Consider the following 19,410-nt stretch of genomic DNA (forward strand, 5'->3'; position numbering starts at 1 on the left):
AAATGCGAAATTCTTAAAATAAATTTCGAATTTAAAAACGAGATGCGAGAGATTAGGCAAGAAATAAATATTATTAAATAAACAAAACTTTATATAATCGAATAAAAAAAGAAGACTTAGAAAGCGATGAAAAAATAAATTCTTTTAAAACTTCTTTAGTTTAATTAAATCAAGTTAAAGCTAAATAAGTCAGATATAATACTATGTAAGGGAAAATTTTGATTTAAAATTATAAAAATAACAAATAACAATTTTATATGGAAGATTATAAAGCTAAAATTTAATTAGAAGAAAATCTTAAAAAAGAAAAATCAAATTAAATTTAATAAATGGAATTATTAGAATATAGTCTTATTAAATAATTACAAAACACACAAGAGTTATAAAGGGAGGCTTTTAAATAATTTTAATCAGCTTTAATGCTAAAAACTCATGAATTCGAGGAATAATTTAAACCTGATTTTTCAAAAAAACACTTAGTTAGTTGAAAAAATTCGCTTCTCCATAATATTATTAATATTAATAAATAAAATTAATTAATGGGGGAGATTTTTCTAATTAAGTAAAAAAAAACTCTTTGTAATAATAAAATACGAATAATATAGGAAGTACATTAGAAAACGGTTAGAATAATAATTATAATGAGAATTAATTAGAAAATAAAAACGAATTAAATTCTGTTAAAATTAATCAAGAGAAATAAAATATTAAAAATGGAATAAAGAAAAAAAATAAAAAAATAAAAAGTTAAATTAAAATTTATAAGGATTTTATATTTTGAAAAAATTATTTGTTTGTGGTTAAAAAATTAATATATATTTTTTTTATTTTTTTGTATAAAAAATTATAAAAAAACAAAAAATGGATGATATTTCAAATGAAATATTATAAAAATCTGAAAATTTAGACGATAATTTTGATGGATATTTAATGTTTGATTTCCATGAATTTTAAGGTTTAATTTAACAATTTGATTTAAATATAGACACCAATCCTTAAAATAAAATGTCTAATATTTTCGGTGAAACCCAGAATTCTGGTAAAAATATTACTAATAGTCCTTTTTTATAATCATCAGAAAAAAAAATATCCATTTATAATTAAGGAATAGATGAATTAGAAGATAAAAAAAAAAATCAAAATACGCACATATAATGTTTAGATTTATTAAATAAAAAGATTAAACGAATTATGATGAATTTTATGAGTTTTTGCTGAGTTTGGAATTCTTTAATGTATAAAATTAAAATTAAAATTAAATAGATGAGTTAAAAATGGATTAATTTGAATATTTGTTAAAAATAAAAGAATATTTTGAAATTTTAAGAAATCATGTAGAAAAAATAGCCTAAAATGACTCTGATTTATGGTTTGGGGAACTTAAGAATAATTTTAAATAAATGTATTAGATGTTTGAGAAAATTATTGATTGTATAAGTGAATAAATTAATCCAGTTTGTTTAAGTAGTTGCTATTTTAGATGCATTGAATTTTTAGAGTTTTTTTAGTAGTTTAAAAGTATGAGATAATAGTTTTTATATAATAGAAACTTCCATAATATTAATAGAAAAAATTAAATTATTGATAAATCTGCTCTTTAGAAATTTTAAAGGGTAGTCAGGAAATGTGTTTTATTTCAAAAAATAAAATAAAAAATGAATTTGGCTGTTGTTTTGGGAAGAAATGATTTAGGAGAAATTTAATTATTTTTTTAAAAGTTTATTTATTTTCCGTTGATTTTTAAAAAATAAAATCAGTTTTAATTTAAAGTTAATAGTGGAAAAATTTATAATGTTGTCAAAAGTAAAAGAAGAAACTTAAATTAGAGTAGTCTGATAAGAAATAATATTAATACTAATTTTTTGACTTTTAGTTGATTTTTTGTTTTTTTTTTTGTTAAATTAACAATATTAGGTTTTTTTTTATTTTATTTTTTTTAATTTTAATGTTACAAAAATTCTATTAAAATATTTATAAAATTAATTTTTTTTTTTTCAAAATAAAAAAAAATAAAAATTAAATACATTAAACTATAATATTTTTAAAAAATAAAATAAAAAATAAATTAAACTATAATATTTTTAATATATTTTTTTTTTTTTAAAAAAAAAAATGAATTAAATATTATATTAATCTTTCCAAGCAAAAAATACATTTATTGAAAATCAAACAAAAAACTACTCTCAAATATTCGAAAAATATCACAATTTACAAGAAAATCTATAAAAAAGTTCTCAAATGTTCAAAGACACATCTTTTAAAATACAAAATCAATAATTTCCTCAAAAAGTAGTTTGGAAAATGCCCCAAAAAGAATAAAAAATTCAAACTGAAGAAAATGAATCTTTGCTATTAGAAAACGTATAATTTTGTATTTCTTTATTTTGTAAAAAACCTGAATATATAAGTAGATTATTTTTAAATAAAAACCCTAAAAAAGGTTTGCATGTAATTTTTTTATTCTATAAAGGGGTTTGGACTCCTTTTTTTATAGACTGTTATTTACCTTATATATAAAAATAAAATTAAAAAAACTCAAATTCTTAATTTTAATATATGCAGTTTTTACAAAAAGCATTAGCTAAATGTACTGGGAGTTATTAAAATTTAATAAATTAACATGTTTTTGACATATTGGAAAATTTGGGTGGGTTTTCTCCTTAAATATTTGATATTGGAAATAAAAATTAAATCGAGAAAAAATTGTCTAAAATTGAATAAGGGTGGGAATTTGTAAATTGCTTTTAGTAAAAAAATGAAATTTTATGTTGTTGTTTTAATGATAATAATAATAATAACGGATATTAGTTAAAAAATGTACATTTTATGGAAAAAAAAAATGCATTGAGTATTAGTTTATCCGATTTTTAAAATAATAAATTCGAAATTTATAATGCAGAAGCTTTTTATAACTAATATATATTATTAATTAAACTTAAAATATAATAAAATAGTGAATAAAATATTTTTTTTTACAATGAAGTGTAGTTTAGATCTGAAGAAGTTACAAAAAGAGAGGATTTTTCGAATTATTTTAGCGTTTTTTTTGAAATGGCAAAAAGCGGTAAAATTATCCTAAAATTTAATCAAAAAATAATAAGACAGGATTTTATATTTTAATAACATAAGGAGAATTATAAACGAGTTTTTTTAGTAAAAATAAACAAAGAAAACAAAGAAATTTAAAGCTTAGATTGCTTATATATAAATCAGTTTTTTTTTTTAATAAAAGAGGGTTTTTTCGAAAAAGGGAAGTATTTAATTTTAATTGAAATTCAAAATAATTTATAAGTCGATTTTTTTTGGAAATAAAAGGTTATTCTTTTAGTGAAGAAAAATTAATTTCGAAATTTTGTAAAGGATAACATATTGAAAGCGCCTTTTTTCATGCTTGCTTATAATAGAATATTTTAAAAAATTAATTGATCTAAAAAGTTAAACCTTATTTCCTAAAAAATAAAAATTTAAATGTTTGGAAGGGATAAATTGCAGGATGCTTTATTTATTTGTGTTAAAATTTGGATAATGTCAATTGCTTGTGTGTGGAGATCGAAGTTAGTTAAATGTAGGGCATTTTTCTGGAAGGATGTCCAAAATAAGTACATAAAAATGATAAGTTTTTGGTTAAATTTTAATTAGATAAGTTGTAATTTGCAATTCTAGTATTTAAGTTTTTAGAAGATTCTGATAGCAATTACTAAAATATACAAATAGGGGCTATAGTTAATTTCTGTGAAGGTTTTAGTTCGAAAAAATGGTAACAGATTTTGTTTTAGCCTATATAAGATTTTTTTTGGTAAAAAATTGATGAATAATATAGTTTTATTTAAGAAGAAAGAGAAGACGAAAATAACAAAAATTTAAAATATTTAGAATTGAATATAAAAACTGAGATTAAAGCAAACCAAGAATAATCATATTAAATTTTAAACAATATAAAAGATATAGAATAATCCAAAAAAATAAATAAATATTTTTTGGATATATTTAAGTTTTTATTTAAATTTAATTTGCTTATTTTTATCTTTTGTAAATTCAGTATTTCATAAATGTAATTTTTTAGATATTTTTTGCTTTTCAAGCATATTAGTAGAATGTCAAAAAGGAAATATTAATAATGAAAAATTAGCTTTAATTATATGTTTTTTATGTCTTTCTTGTATTTTAGATTATTTTTTTATTATCTAAGAAGGGTGGGAAGGTTAAAATATTGCAGTTAAATTATTTTGTGTGTTTTTTTTAATATTTTGAAAAATATTGGTTTTTTTCACATTTGATTTTGGTAGGGTTAAAATGTTTGAGCTTTTTTGTTTATTTTTTTCTTTGCTTTAATTTTAATTCTTTTTAAAACTATTTCTATATATATGGATTTAAGTAATGAATTTTAGTGAGATTTTTTTTTTTTCCTCTTTAACAGGTGTATAATAATTTTTTTATTTTTTATTTTATTTTTTTTGTAAATGTATTTATTATATGTATTTTTTTTATTATATATCTTAATTTAATAATTAATATTAAAAAAAAATATTAATTTTAAAAATATATATATATATATATACATATATATTTTTAATAATTACAATATTTTTATATATACTAATAAATATATAAATTAACAAAAAACTAAAATTATAAATTAATAAAAAATTAATAAAACAAGTTAAAAAAAATATTAATAATTAAATATTAAAAAACCTTATATTTTAAATAAAAATACTTTTACTTAAAAAAATAAAAATGATAAATCACCTCAAAAGATTAATAAACCCAACCAAAACAATAAAATAATCCTTCATAAATTTCGCCACAACTCCCCCACATTAATAAAAATTACAAGAAAATATTAAAGATGATAACGATGATGTCCATACCCAACGTTATTTAGAATAATTAAAATTAGAAACATAAGGAGAACCCATTTATCCCGAATAAGAATAAAAAGAAATAAAAAAAGAATTCAGCAAATATATATTTAACAGTGCTTATAATGCCATTTAATTATCCCTAGATGATTGCAATATAATAAATATAGAAAATGAATCTACATTTCACCGAGTTCCTAAACTTCAGCATGAATTGGAAAATGTTGTACATTATCCAGGTATTTATTTTATGGATGAAATAGCCAAAATATAAAAAGACTAAGGAAAGTTTTTGAGAAATATTCCTTAGCCAGATGAGATTGATTTTGACAAAATTCCGCTTTATATACCCCCTTCTAATGATTAGCTTTTGCTAGATTTTGCGAAAAAAAGCAATATTAAATATGTTGTGAGTACTTCTACTATTTCTTCTGCACTTACTTAGATTTATTATATGTTTTCGGGTTTTAGGAATCCTTTGTATGATAATATATCGAGTAATTATGAAAATGAACCGAAAAAATATATGATTTCTTAAAGAAAACCAACCACAAATTATTTAAGAAGACTTGATAAGGAAAAAGGTATTTACGCTTTTGATTCTGATTCTGGAATTTTCGAAGCACCGAATAAAATTTTAATGGATTTAGGTAAAATACTTGAAAAATAACTAACTTTGGATGAACAAACATTCAAAGACGCTCTTTTGAAAACTTCAACTAAAAATATTTTAATAGAAGATGATCATCATAGATTTATGAAACTAAACGGAGGTTATTTATATATATATATATAAAGATTTAAATATTTTTTATATATAGATATTTGTTTGAGATCTTAAATTGATTGCACAGCAATTTCAAAAGAAACAAACTAACCAATTGTATTTGAAATAAAAACAAGAGCTTCCTGTCCTATAAGATATGATTTGGAAAATTATAAGGATTATTTAGACTATAGAATAGTTTAAAAATACGGAATACATTCTTCTTTTGAAAGAGAGTATTATGATTTAATAAGAGGAGGTTTTCTAAAATATTGCTTTTAGTTAAAAATAGGGAGAATGGATGGTGCGTTTATCGCTTATCATAATACATTAGAAATGTTTGGGTTTGAATATGTGAAAACTACTGAAATAGAAAATCGAATTTTCGGGAATACGCTTTTTGCAGATGCTTCATTTGTTATTTGTTCAAAAATTTTAACTAATTTATTAAATTTAATTTTGGATGATTTACATAATGAAAATTTTGAAATGTTAAAAATTGGTATTTACTGCGATTAACCGTCTAAAAAAATTGTCGTTTTTATAGAATTATTTGATAAATAAACACCTTGGTCAGATAAAAAATCTATGTAAAAAACGAAAGATATTTGCGATGAATTTGATTATTTTACCAAGGTTGAAAAATTTGAAAATACAGTCTATAAGTATGAGTATTAGATTTTCCCGTTTATTAATGGAATTTAGGCTAAATCCAATAATTATTTTCTTTAAATGGGAGATTTGATAGATGTAAAATATAAATTTAAGAAAATAGGTAAGGCTAGCTTTAATGATTATATGAACTTCTTGCATGATGCATATAAATTTGATACTATTAATCTTGATTTGAGTTATAGTGGAGTTTGGTTAAAATGATTGTTTTTATTTTTTATAAATAAATATATATATATATCATATTTTTTTTTAATTTTTTTTTTTTTTTTTATAATAAATTAAAAAAATATATATTTTTTATTTAATAATAAACACATAATTATACAAAAAATACGCATAATAGTATATATTTCCTAAAAATATACTAAATATATGAATAAAAAATTACTTTTCGAATTAGAAAATCATTATACATATCATATAGAAGCCCAAAACTTAGTTGAAAATGCAAAAGGATGTACATTTTTAGAAACAGGAAAAAAGAGTATATTATAAGACCAATATATATGCTTGGATTGCTTTCCAAATGAAAGATATGGAGTATGTAAATATTGCATAGGATATTGCCATGAGAACCACAATGTCAAATATTTTCGAAGATCGCGTTTTTTTTGTGATTGTGCTATGCTTGGCCATAAATTTAGATAAAGGGAAATTTTATTAATGAAACATTGCTGTTTAAATCATATTGATAATAAGTTTTTAAAAAAATTCTATAAATGTCCTAAATGTAATATTAATATATGCTTTTATTGTGCTACAGACTCTAAACATAGAGGGCATTTTGAGGTTTACGATATGGCTGAGTTTACAGAAAAATAATAGGTTGTGAAAGAAAAGAAGCTTTTTTCAAAAAATGTTACTGTCGATAATCTTAAGGATTATAAAGTTAACGGCAAACAACATAATTAAATTTGTGAATGTGATGATTAGGCACATCATAGAGTTTCTAGAATGCGTAGTTTTATTATTAGATACAATTAAATTATTGTATCCAATAAAGTTGATGGTATTATTATATTATATTATATTTAATATATACTATACATTATATAGAATGCTTAATTCATTAATTGTTTAATTTCTTATTTGAAAATGAATAAGTTTATTAAGGTCTTTTCTAAAAATTCGAAACTTATATGAAAGAAATAAAATCGAAATTCGGAAAAAAAAATAATAATAATAATTATAATAATGAGAATACTTCAGAAGAAATAGCAGTACTTGTCGAAGATAATAGTTTCCTAGACTACGTTTTTATATATGATAATTTATAAATAATATAATTATTGGAAGGAACTAATAAACGTTTTTTAAAATTAAGCGAAAATTTTGTAAATATAACTACCATAGAATATATTAATAATATAATTATTAATATGTCTCATACGTTTTCGGTTCTCGATTCTTATTGTCTTTAATGGTATGAGAAAATTGTTGAATTTTTGATGAGGATATATATTTTTTTAGTGAAAAACGATACTTCTGTTTTAAGAAAAATCGAAACGAAAACTATTGAAAATGGGTCTCCTTTTAAAAGAATTAGTATCAGAGATCATACTTAGCATGCTATTTAGAAAGGTTATGTAAGTCTAAATTATTAAAATATTTAAAGAGATATTAAACATTATCTTAATTTGGTTTCAGAAATTCATTTTTCCCCAAAAATTTAAAATAAATTATTAAATTTTACACTTGAATTAATAAAAATCATTCTTAAATGTAGAATTATTTAAGTAAAAAATAAAATAAAAATAAAACGAAATGGGAAAATATAAATTTAAATAAAAAGGGAAATCGAGAAACTGTGTTTTTAAATAAAATATTAAATAATTTAAATACAGAATTCTAAAAATTCATGCCAGATGACATAAATATAATAGTAGACGAAAGAACACTCGTATTATTATCTGATGTATTAGTACTTTCATATTTTCACAGTAAAGACTTATAATTCGAGAACTTGTTAGTCTAAAATAATTTCCTTAAGAAAAATTTTTAAGAAAAGCAATTAAAAATAACCAATTTAACACCTTAATAATAATTAGACGAATTATTAAATTCCAACAAAACTAAAAAAGAATTCTATTTTTTATATGAAGGTGATAATTAAAACAATATGAATATTTATAAAATTCTTTTTGGGACAATCATGAATATTTAGTTAAACAAGAAATTTTAACAAAAAAATAAAAACTATACATTAAAAACATAAGCCAATATAATGAAATTATTACGAGAATAATGCATTGCTTCTACACTTTACATAGGAGGCATTCGCCGATGTACTGAATTAAATTATTTCTCTTATACGTATTTAAAAGAGCTTTATAAGAAAAAAAACATACTAAAAGACGCTAAAAAAAAAATCGAGAAATTCATCAATAAATACATTTTGGCGAAAAAAATAAATGATAATCCGCTCAAAGAATTAATGGATATATTAGAATCGATAGTAGATACAGATAAATATTAGTATTTTTTAGTACTTATAAATAATAAAATGTCTGGACTTCCCTAAAGTAAAAATGAAAGGGAGTAAATAATGCTAAAACTTTTAAAATTTTAGATGAAAATTCATCGGTCAAATATTGATTTGTCCATAATAAAGATCTTCAAGAATTATTTTTTGGTTTTTCCTTAAGAATAATCACTTCCGAAAAGTCATGTTTTCCAAAATACATCACCTTTGTATTTATAAAGGAATTGTGTAATAAATAAATGCTTAGATATTTTAAAAGTATATGCCTATTCTAATATTAATTTAATGGAAAATATATTTCAAAAAAATAATTTGGATATTATTAAAGGATTAATAGAATAAACAGATACTCATTTAGAATTCTCGACTTTTTATCATGACTTAGTCTGCTCAATAGATGAATGTGAAGGTGGATTTACTTAACCTTTGATTCTTTTTGATCATTTTGAGAGTTTTTTGGACTTTATAGATGCTAAATATAATGACGTAAGTGAAATTTCGATATTTTTATCTAATAATTTACTAAAATTGAGAACTAATATGTATGAATCGATACTTATTTTGATTGAAAAATATGACTCTAGAAAAAAAAAAGTGGAGGAATATTACGAAAAAAGTTCAGTTATTAATCATTGCTATGAAAGTATAGCTTCTGAGCTTTTGAAAATTATAGTCGAGATGTTTGAGGGAGGTCAGTATTCTGTGAAAAATAAATAACCTCATAAGTATGTACAAAGAGGAATATCGGAAAGCTTAAAACTTATAAATGAAAAATTTAGTAAACTTCTGCAAGATGATTGTTTTGTTATTATTGCTAATGATTCTAAAAATTATTAAAAATTAATTGAAATTGCTACTAATTAAGATGAAATTATTGCTTTTAAAACTATTTAGTTATTCGGGATTTGTATTAAATTACTAAATATTCTTATGGAAAATAATGAAACTTTGTTTCCTTAGAAAAATATTGATATGTTATAAGCTATTTTTCCGGATATTACTAATTCTTAATTAACATTGGAAACTTTCTAGTTTTTAGAAGAGTTATATTAAGATGTATTTTTATTATATATATATATATATATATATATATATATATATATATATATATATATATATATATATATATATTTGTAAATTTTAAAATAGTCTGAATATTTTATTGATTTATAAACTGAAATTTTTAGATTTTTTAATTTGCATTTTTTGAAAGCTAAAAATGTTATTTTTAATTTCGAAAAGCGTTATTTTGAGCTTAACTTATTAATAGGAAATGAACTTAAAGTGGCTTAATTAACTAAAAAAATTTTTGCTTTAAAATCTAATATTTAATTACTTGAGAAGCTTTTAAGGTAAAATATTTAAGGATTTGTTTCAAAGGTACGATTATTTTAAAAAATGCTTAAAAAGTCTTCCAATTTTCTTAAAGATTATGGATTACATGCTATTTTTTTACCTTTTGAGAATATTATAAGTTTCACAAAATTAGTTGGAGATGCAAATTTTTTAAATGGACTAGAATTAATGAAAATTAAAGAATTAGTTATTGAATTTATTTTTATTAGAGATCTTTTTACTACTGTGATGTTATCACCTTAAATTCCAAGAAAATTAGATTAATTTTAGTCTAATGCTTTATTAGAAAAGGCTAAATCGATTCCAGAAGGAAAGCTTTTTGGTAAAATAGAAGATATTTTTGAAAAATATGAAAAATAATTGGCTAATAAAGAATATACATAAATATATAAGTAATTTATTATTAAAAAAATAATTAATCTTTATTTTTTTTTTCAGGAAAAATGTTAATTTTATTTAATCTACTATTAGTCCTGTTAATATAAATAATAATTATTATTAATTCTATAAAAGACTAATTAATGAAATAGATTTTTTAAGCTAAAAAGATTAAGCTTCTGAATTGATAATGAATAGTCCTTTATATTAATTACATTACTAATAAACAAAACTTAAAAACTTCTGTAAAATAAGTAATATTTTTTTGAATTATTTCCTTAAATAAACCCTTAAACCTAATTTGATTTATCCTTTTAATAAATAAAAAACTTCTGATTATTATTCATATAATAATATGTGTAATAATATAAAATTATTAAATAGATTGCTTATTTTCGATACTAAATTATTCCAAAATTTAATAAGAGAATATATAGAAGAATCTGTTTAGAATAAAGAATTATTTGTTTCTATTTTATAAAAAGGTATTTTTTATTTTAAGGGAATATAATTTTTTTATTTTTATTATTAGTTTCATATAATATGCCTCTTTTATTTTCTCTTGTTAAAAATTATGAGACTAATTTTGAAGATAATACATTAAGAAGAGTATTTTTTTTATTTTTTAAAAGATTTTTATAAAATATAGATAGGAGATTTATGTGTTGAATTTCTTTAATTTTTCAGATATTTAGCTGAAGAATAACATGAATATCTTTAAAATATAATAGGTGAATAAGGAATTTTATTAAAAATGATAGGATTAAGTGAACTTTTATTTAAATCTTGGTAAATAGATATTCTTACTAGTAAAAAATCTTAACAAGAAGCACTTTATGTAAAATAAAAAAATATTATTATTAGATAAATCATTTATTTAAAACTAGATTATGGAAGGTGGCATAACTTAAACCTTTGTAAAACTTTTTACATATTCTATGATTAATTTAGCAGAAATGCATTTAGGTCCTTGCACTTTAAACTAAATACAGACAGTAAATTTATTTACTTAATAAAAAATTTGGCCAATTATTATAAAATTACTTGTTAATAAAACATCAAAATATACTTCTACATAAGAAACGATAAGAGTTTATGTATTAGAATTAATTATTTCATTATTAGAAGGATAAAATTCTGATATTTTAGAAAGTATTAATTCTTTTGTAAATTATAAAATATTAGAAGAAACTTTCATTTAAACATTCAAATCTATAGTGAAGGTAAAAAATTCTCATTTTAATTTTTTTATATATATATATATATATATATATATATATATATATATATATATATATATATATATATATATATATATATATTTTTTATAAAAAGACATATTTAAAAATGGATATACATGAAAGTTCTTCTAGTATTGTAAATCTTTATCATATATAAGAATTGTTAATATAGATGTATAAGAATTAATTAGGAGAAAATCTACATTAGTCAGTTTTGTAAGAAAAGAATTTACCAATAAAAATAATTGTGAGCATTTTAAAAATACTAAATATTTATAAAACTATATCTAAGGAAGTTGAAACTTATTTAAATTTTTATAAAAAAAGAAAAACTGATAAATAAAATTATAAAAGTACTTATAATGGTATTATTACTACTGGATTTAAATTTTTGGATGGAATTATTGCTGAAATTGAACTTGTTAATAATTAAAATAAATTACAGACTTATTAATATATTTTACCTCCTTAATGTTTTTATTTATCTCAGTAATTTTATTTTTATAAATTAATTTAATTTTTAGATTTTATTTATATAAAGTGAAACTAAAATATAATTCATGGAATAAGTCGATAGAAGTAATAATGGCGCAAAATTAGGTTGCATGATAGAAAAATTAGAAGATTTTATAATTGAAATGGAAGAAAACAAATATATATACTAAAAATATCAAACATATTTAACTTCTCTTTTAAATTTTACAATGTTCTCATATGATCATTCTAACCCTGTTTTATTATTAGCATTAATAAACTTAGCAATAACTATTTTATTGAACTTTTCTTATAGAAAACAAGGGGATATATTAGTAAGGGAATATTAATTTTATATAAATTTATTAGCAACTCTTAATGTGATTTTTACAACTTTAATTTTGTCTTTTTACATATTTTTAAGATCCAAAATCTACTTCAGAATAGGTTTTAAGGAAATTTAAACTGACGAAGATTGTTAATCAGGGATTGCATTAAAAATTTATATAAAAAAAATATTTTTATTAAAAAAAATATTCTAATAAAATGATATTTTCCCTTTTTTCATTATTCTAGTTTTCTCTTTACTTGGTATTTTTTTAACTGAATTTTTCTTTTATGTTCTCTGTTTAAATTTCGTTTTTGTAAATAAAACTATGAATTCTGTACTTTAAGCTTTATAAATGAGATGGAGGAAATTTTTAGGTTTTTTTTAAAAATATAGATAAATAAAAATATATTTATTTAATAATATATATAGGTATTTTTGTACTTGTATTAATCCTTTTGAATATATATGCGTATATAGGATTTAATAATTTTGGTAAAAAATTTAAAACAGAAGTATTAGGACCTGATGGTGAGTTTTTTGATGAATTATTATGCGATACGCCTTACCATTGTTTTATTTCTTTACTTTTATACGGTTTAAGAGATGATAATGGAATAGGAGCATTTGGTTATAATATGAGTATAATGAATTCTAATTATGATTTTTATACAAATTTTTTGTTTGAGTTTTCGTTCTTTTTGATTGTAACTTAAATTATGCTTAATGTTATTAGTGGTATTATTATTGATGCTTTTGCGGATTTGAGGGATGAATAACATTAGACTGAACATGATATTGAGAATGTTTGTTTTATTTGTGATTTGTAAAAGTGGGAATTTGAAAAAAATGGAGTCAATTTTGCATCGCATTGTGCTTCAACACATAATGTGTGGAATTATGTCAATTTTTTGGTTTATTTAAGTGTTCTAGGAAGAGAAAATGCAAATGGACTTGAAACTTATGTAATGAATTTAAATTTGTAAAATAATAAATAATGGATTCCTAATTAATAGACTTTTTAAATAAAATAAAATAAATTTTAATGAATAATTTACTTTTAATATTATTTATAATTTTAATATATTTAATAGATAAAAATAAAATTATATATTTAATTTTATATAAGATAATAATTTATTTTTTATAATAATAAATAAATAATTTTATTTAAATTTCATGATATAATAATTTAAATATATCAATATTTTTTTTACTTATTTAATAAGTATATTTATATTATACAAGTCTGTGTAAAAATTAATAAATCAAATATATATATATATAAAATAATATAGAATCATTATTATTATTAATTTTGTGTTTTTCTTTATTATTTAAAATGATATAAAATTTAAAAATATATTATTTATGTACTATTTGTACTATTTATGTACTATTTTTTTATTTTTTTTAATATATTTAAAAAAAAACTCAATATAAATATTATAATATTTATTTTACAACTATATATTTCAAAATATTATTTAGTTAAGTCTTATCTTGTATTTTAAATTGATCTTTTTCATTTTTTAATTCTAAAAATATAAATATAATAGCATTTAATAAAAGTGTATTAAGTAATTAAAATACGTATTTAAATTTTTAATATTATAATATTTATAAAATTAATTTATTTCTAAAAATATATTACGAATTATTTTTAAATTAAATATTTTTCCCCTTTTCATTGTAATTAAAAATGCAAGGATAATTTAAACAAAAATTAATTTTAATTACTTTAAAATGTAATAAAAAATATAAAGAAATAAAATCTAAAATAAAAAGATTTAATTAAAAAATAATATATAAATTTAAAAAAAAAAACAAAAAATAAAACAAAAATATTCAAAAAAATAATAATAAAAAGAAAAACAAAATCTATAATCTAAAATCAAAAAATGAAAAATTATTAATCCACAGCAATTTATCCTACCGGTTTACCTTCTAGAAGTATTGAACTAGACGACTTATTTATTGATTACAACACTTTACATCACCCTAGAGGAAAAAACATATTCGACCGTTGCAAATCAATGTCCACATTCCTCGATAAAATGAGAAAAACAAATTTATATTTATACAGTAGAAGAACTCTATCTCCTCCAGGTGCTGAGTGCTACGGAATGGACGAGTTCGGTGAGGCTTTTTATGGTTTAAATTTCGCAAGTGCAGATTACTTAGGGTTAAGTTAAAGTGAGAGCTCTAAATAGGCAGCAATAGAAGCTGCATAAGATTATGGAGTAAACTCTTGTGGATCTCCTTTAGCTTTTGGAGGGCATAAATATTATTATTAGCTTATAGAAGAACTTAGAGAATTTTGGGGAGTAAGAAATGTTATGATTTTATCAACTGGATGGATGGCAGGATTTGGAGCAATAAAGGTAAAAAAATCAATAAAGTAGTTAAAAATATCAATATTTTTAATATATATAGGGATTAATTAAAGCACATGATCATATTGTAATGGATTCGTTAAGCCATAATTGCCTATTAGAAGGAGCTAAAGCATCTACTAAGAATATCTATAAAGTTAAACATTTATGTAATGAAAGCTTCGAGAATAAAATAAAAGAATTAAGAGCTTAATATCCTGAAGATGGAATTTTTGTTATTACAGAAGGACTATTTTCAATGAATGCAGATATTCCTGATTTAGTAGGCTTATAGAAAATATGTAAAAAATATGATGCTTTCCTCATGATTGATTGTGCTCATGATTTCGGATGCTTAGGACCTACAGGAAAAGGATCATGGGAAGCATAAGGACTTACTGATCTATCAAATGTTTTACTAATGGCTGGTGGATCAAAATGTTTATCAACTAATTTAGGTATAATATATATATATATATATATTTATATATTTATATATTTATATATTTATATACTTATTTATAGGATTTATTGGTTGTAGTGATAAACATGTAATTGAATTTTTAAAAACTCATTGTACTGTTTTTATGTTTACTAATGCTGTAAATCCAATTTAATGTAATACAGCTTTGGCTTAATTGAGAATTTTAAAAAGTGAATATGGAAATCAAATTAGATAAAAATGTAAAGATAATTATAATTATGTTAAAAAAAAACTTAACGATTTAGGATATTAAATTTTAGGATAACCTTCTCCTATTCTTATAGTTTATATTGGAAATGAAATTGTATGTAGATTAGTTTCTAGATTAATGATGGATAATGAAGTTCATGTTAACGGGATAGAGTATTTTTTTAATTTTTATTTTTTCTTTTTATATACATATTTATTTTATTTTATTTTATTTTTATATTTATTTATTTATTTATTTATTTTTTATTCTATTTTATTTTTATTTTATTTTATTTCTTTTTACTTTATTTATTCTATTTTATTTATTTTTTATTTATTTTTAGATATCCTGTTGTGGCTATGAATGAAGCTAGACTTAGATTGAATTTATAACCTTAACATGGCGAAGAAAATATGGATATTTTTGTAGATATTTTTGATAAAGTTTTTAAATAAGCTGTAAAGATTTTCGATGAAGCTATGGAAGTTTATTAAAAAAAATAAGAAAAAAGATTAGAAAAAGAAGAAACTAAGAGTGATAACTAAGAATAAAAATTTGAAAATATTAAAAATCAAGCTAAACTTTGAAATAAATAAATAATTTTACTTTTTTTTTATATGATTTTGTTAAAAGTTGTATTTATATATTTTTTTTGTTATGTTTTAAGAATAACATAGTAAAATAAATATATTATATATAATTTTTTTTAATATAATAAATAAATAAAATACAAATATAAACTAAATTAAATTAATTTTTTTAATTATTATTTTCTTAAGAATAAAATAATAATTAATTGAATTAAAGATAACAATAAATTTTTATGAAAATATAAACATAAGTATTCAAATTTTATTTTAAATTTAGCTATAGAGAAATATCATTCATTTATAATTTATATATTTACAAAAAAAAAAAAAAATAGTTTAAATAAAATATTAATTATTTGAAGAAAACATTATATAAAATAAAATATTAAAAATAACAATAAATATAAAAAGAGAATAGCAAAAAATAATATATATAAATATATATGTATTAAAATTATATCCTATCATAGATTTTTTATATATTTTATATTAAAAAATGAAATTTTTTCAATTCTTTCATTTTTTTGATTATTAATTTATTTTTTAAAAATATTATAAATTAAATACTTAGATTTTATCGAAAATTAAGAGTTTATTAATAATAATAGAATAATCTTGCAGATCTATTGTTTCTTATAATTTAAAATATATAGACTATATCCAATAAATATGATTTTATTTATTTATTTTTTAATAAAAAATTAAAGCTAAATTTTCTTAATATATTGAGAAATAAAGATAAATTAAAATTATTTAATAATATCTTGTCTTTTAATAATAGATTAATTAATTAATTTGAAAAAAATATTGAATATATATTTATCTTGTCGTCTTTTAATAATAGAATAATTAATTAATTTGAAATTTTTTTAAGAATAGAATAAATTAATACAAGTGTTAAATGTTATTATTATACTTAATAAATAAAATAATATTTTCATGTTCTTTTATTTCTGTAAACTATAAAAAAGCTCATATATATTAAAAAATAATATTTATATTTATTTTTATTTTTTTAAAAATAAATAAATAACTTAATAAAAAAATGTAATATATAAACGTGTAAAAAGTTCAATCATATGAAGCTAATTACACTATATTAGATGGAAACTATGATTTTATATTTTAACATATGTAAAGAAAAAATATATAAAATAAAGACAATGAAGATTTATTCGAATTAAATGAAGCCTAAATAGTAATAAAATAGCTATAGGAAATATGCATAAATTTATAACATCAAATGAATGATAATTAAAATACTTATGAAGAATAAATAAAAACATTTTAAATATAAATGAATAAAAATAAAAAATAAATTGAAGAATTAAAACATTAGTTAAATAGTTGCAGCAATCATAATATAAATTAATATATAAGTTCTATGGAATGTGATAATTGCAACAATCTTTATAATGTAATAGAAGATTTAAATAAATAATATAATAAAACAATTCAAAATCTGAATGCGAAAGTAAAACTATTAATATAATAAAACGCCGAATCGTAATTGGAAAATTAAAATTTAAAATAACTTTATAAAGATCTAATTATTAATTAAGATTTTTAAAAAATGGAAGTAAAAAAATAAAAAAAATTAAGCTTCATAGTAGAATAAAATTAAAAATAATAAGAAAATAAAATATATAATAAAAAAAGTAAAAGTAATTATTATTAAAAAAATAATTAAATTGATGTTTAGAAATAAACTTGGGAATAATATTTTATTTAAAAAATTATTATATTTTTCCTAATACCATTAAGTTTCTTTTTTATGTGGAAATTAAAAAAATAATGAAACACAAATAATATTATAATGAATAATATTGTTATATGTTTAGAATTTAATGTAAATTTCATATATATATATATATTATTTTTTTAAAAAAAAGCATAAAATACTTGAAAATATATTTGTTTATAACTATATATATATACTTATTTTTTTTAATTTTTAAAATATTTAATAATTAAAAATATAATATCAAGTTACAATGTCTTATAAATCTTATTCAATTAATTTTTAACTATCTTTTTTTATTAAAATAATTAAATGTTTGATTAACGATTTTAAGGCGATAAAGAATTTAAAGGTGATAAACATTAGTCCTTTTAAAAAGTAAAACAACTAAAAACTAACCTTTATTTTCTATTGTTAATTTCATTTTAATATTATTGTACATTCGAAGTGGAAATTTTTTTTTTATTTGTTATTTATTAAAAATATTAGTATCTTTACTTTTGGTTAATCTATGATAATTTTCATTCAATAATTACAAAGATAGCACTTTTGCTTAATTATGTTTATTTAAAAACCAAAAATGTTTTAAAATTTATTCTGGTCTAATTCTAGATTCAGGATTTTTATTTAAGCATTTCTAGATAAGATCTTTTGCTTCATTCGAAATATTATCCCATGGATCAGACGGAAAATCATATTGGCATGCACAAATTTTATTAATTATTTCTTGTATACTTTAAAATAATTTAATTAAAGTTAATTTAATTTATTTTATTTTATAAATAATATATATTGTAATCACTATTCGCCATAAAATGGTTCTTTTCCAGAAAGCATTGTATATAAAATTACACCAGCACTCCATATATCAATAGTTTCACTATTATATATATAAATATAAAATTAAAAAATATATATATTGAATTTACTCATAGGAGCATTCATTAAAAATTTCTGGAGCAGAAAATGAAATTGTACCTGTATATGTCCACATTTTAACTCCTTTTTAAAAAGGATATTAATTATGAAAATCTTTATAACAATCACTAAATTTAGAAACATTGAAATCTGTTATTTTTAAATTAAATCCTTCTATAAATAATATAAAAAGATTTTTTTAAAAAATATTTATATATATATATAAATATATATATGTATTTTTCTATATAAAAATTAATTATAAATATATTTAATTTTTAAAATTAAAGAATTTTTAACAAAAAATAAAAATTTTAAAATTAAAATATTTCATATATATTTATAATAATATAATTAGTAATAATAATATATTTTATAATATATTATTTTAATATAAATAATAACTTTTATATCATATATAAATTTTATTCATAAATAATTAATTATTAAAATTAATTAATTTTTTTTAAAAATTTTTATATATAATAGCAATATTGAAAAATAAAATATATAAATATAAATATATATATATATATATATTTATTTATAT

At 19.0% G+C, this 19,410-nt stretch overlaps 5 protein-coding genes across 5 annotated transcripts, besides 20 other annotated features; 4 read left to right on the forward strand and 1 right to left on the reverse strand. All coding sequences in view use genetic code 6, as the record gives it.

The window, feature by feature from the left end:
• The first annotated feature begins 1,915 nt into the window (after window positions 1–1,915).
• Window positions 1,916–1,945: a microsatellite.
• Window positions 1,946–2,004: 59 nt separating this feature from the next.
• Window positions 2,005–2,085: a microsatellite.
• Window positions 2,086–4,633: 2,548 nt separating this feature from the next.
• Window positions 4,634–4,679: a microsatellite.
• A 58-nt stretch (window positions 4,680–4,737) lies between these two features.
• IMG5_003420 (mitochondrial mRNA processing protein, putative) lies at window positions 4,738–6,504 on the forward strand (the record flags this gene model as incomplete). Its single annotated transcript, XM_004039965.1, has 2 exons — window positions 4,738–5,635; window positions 5,684–6,504. The coding sequence occupies 2 exons, from the start codon at window positions 4,738–4,740 to the stop codon at window positions 6,502–6,504; spliced, it is 1,719 nt and encodes a 572-aa protein (XP_004040013.1).
• A 2,566-nt stretch (window positions 6,505–9,070) lies between these two features.
• Window positions 9,071–13,024, forward strand: IMG5_003430 (hypothetical protein; the record flags this gene model as incomplete). The annotated part of the gene is made up of 10 exons (XM_004039966.1): window positions 9,071–9,271; window positions 9,680–9,841; window positions 9,935–10,533; window positions 10,613–11,004; window positions 11,052–11,128; window positions 11,169–11,328; window positions 11,384–11,742; window positions 11,855–12,249; window positions 12,302–12,491; window positions 12,995–13,024. 10 exons carry the CDS (start codon window positions 9,071–9,073, stop codon window positions 13,022–13,024), a joined length of 2,565 nt encoding a protein of 854 aa, XP_004040014.1.
• Window positions 9,852–9,916: a microsatellite.
• Window positions 11,769–11,841: a microsatellite.
• Window positions 12,736–12,772: a microsatellite.
• Window positions 12,741–12,781: a microsatellite.
• A 257-nt stretch (window positions 13,025–13,281) lies between the features above and the next one.
• IMG5_003440 (hypothetical protein) lies at window positions 13,282–14,081 on the forward strand (the record flags this gene model as incomplete). The annotated part of the gene is made up of 2 exons (XM_004039967.1): window positions 13,282–13,544; window positions 14,054–14,081. 2 exons carry the CDS (start codon window positions 13,282–13,284, stop codon window positions 14,079–14,081), a joined length of 291 nt encoding a protein of 96 aa, XP_004040015.1.
• Window positions 13,929–13,964: a microsatellite.
• Window positions 14,082–14,397: 316 nt separating the features above from the next.
• Window positions 14,398–16,324, forward strand: IMG5_003450 (hypothetical protein). The gene is made up of 4 exons (XM_004039968.1): window positions 14,398–14,946; window positions 14,999–15,395; window positions 15,463–15,784; window positions 15,955–16,324. Exons 1-4 carry the CDS (start codon window positions 14,464–14,466, stop codon window positions 16,196–16,198), a joined length of 1,446 nt encoding a protein of 481 aa, XP_004040016.1. The 5' UTR covers window positions 14,398–14,463; the 3' UTR covers window positions 16,199–16,324.
• Window positions 15,397–15,451: a microsatellite.
• Window positions 15,397–15,461: a microsatellite.
• Window positions 15,401–15,456: a microsatellite.
• Window positions 15,401–15,461: a microsatellite.
• Window positions 15,790–15,946: a microsatellite.
• Window positions 15,822–15,950: a microsatellite.
• Window positions 15,824–15,951: a microsatellite.
• Window positions 15,828–15,950: a microsatellite.
• Window positions 16,325–18,467: 2,143 nt separating the features above from the next.
• IMG5_003460 (protein kinase domain protein) lies at window positions 18,468–19,004 on the reverse strand (the record flags this gene model as incomplete). Its single annotated transcript, XM_004039969.1, has 3 exons — window positions 18,468–18,676; window positions 18,745–18,822; window positions 18,872–19,004. 3 exons carry the CDS (start codon window positions 19,002–19,004, stop codon window positions 18,468–18,470), a joined length of 420 nt encoding a protein of 139 aa, XP_004040017.1.
• A 218-nt stretch (window positions 19,005–19,222) lies between these two features.
• Window positions 19,223–19,300: a microsatellite.
• Window positions 19,246–19,305: a microsatellite.
• Window positions 19,260–19,299: a microsatellite.
• Window positions 19,306–19,366: 61 nt separating the features above from the next.
• Window positions 19,367–19,410: a microsatellite.

The sequence above is a fragment of the Ichthyophthirius multifiliis genome, assembly GCF_000220395.1.
Source record: "Ichthyophthirius multifiliis unplaced genomic scaffold scaff_1120509249426, whole genome shotgun sequence".
In the NCBI taxonomy this organism is placed as follows: Eukaryota; Ciliophora; class Oligohymenophorea; order Hymenostomatida; genus Ichthyophthirius; species Ichthyophthirius multifiliis.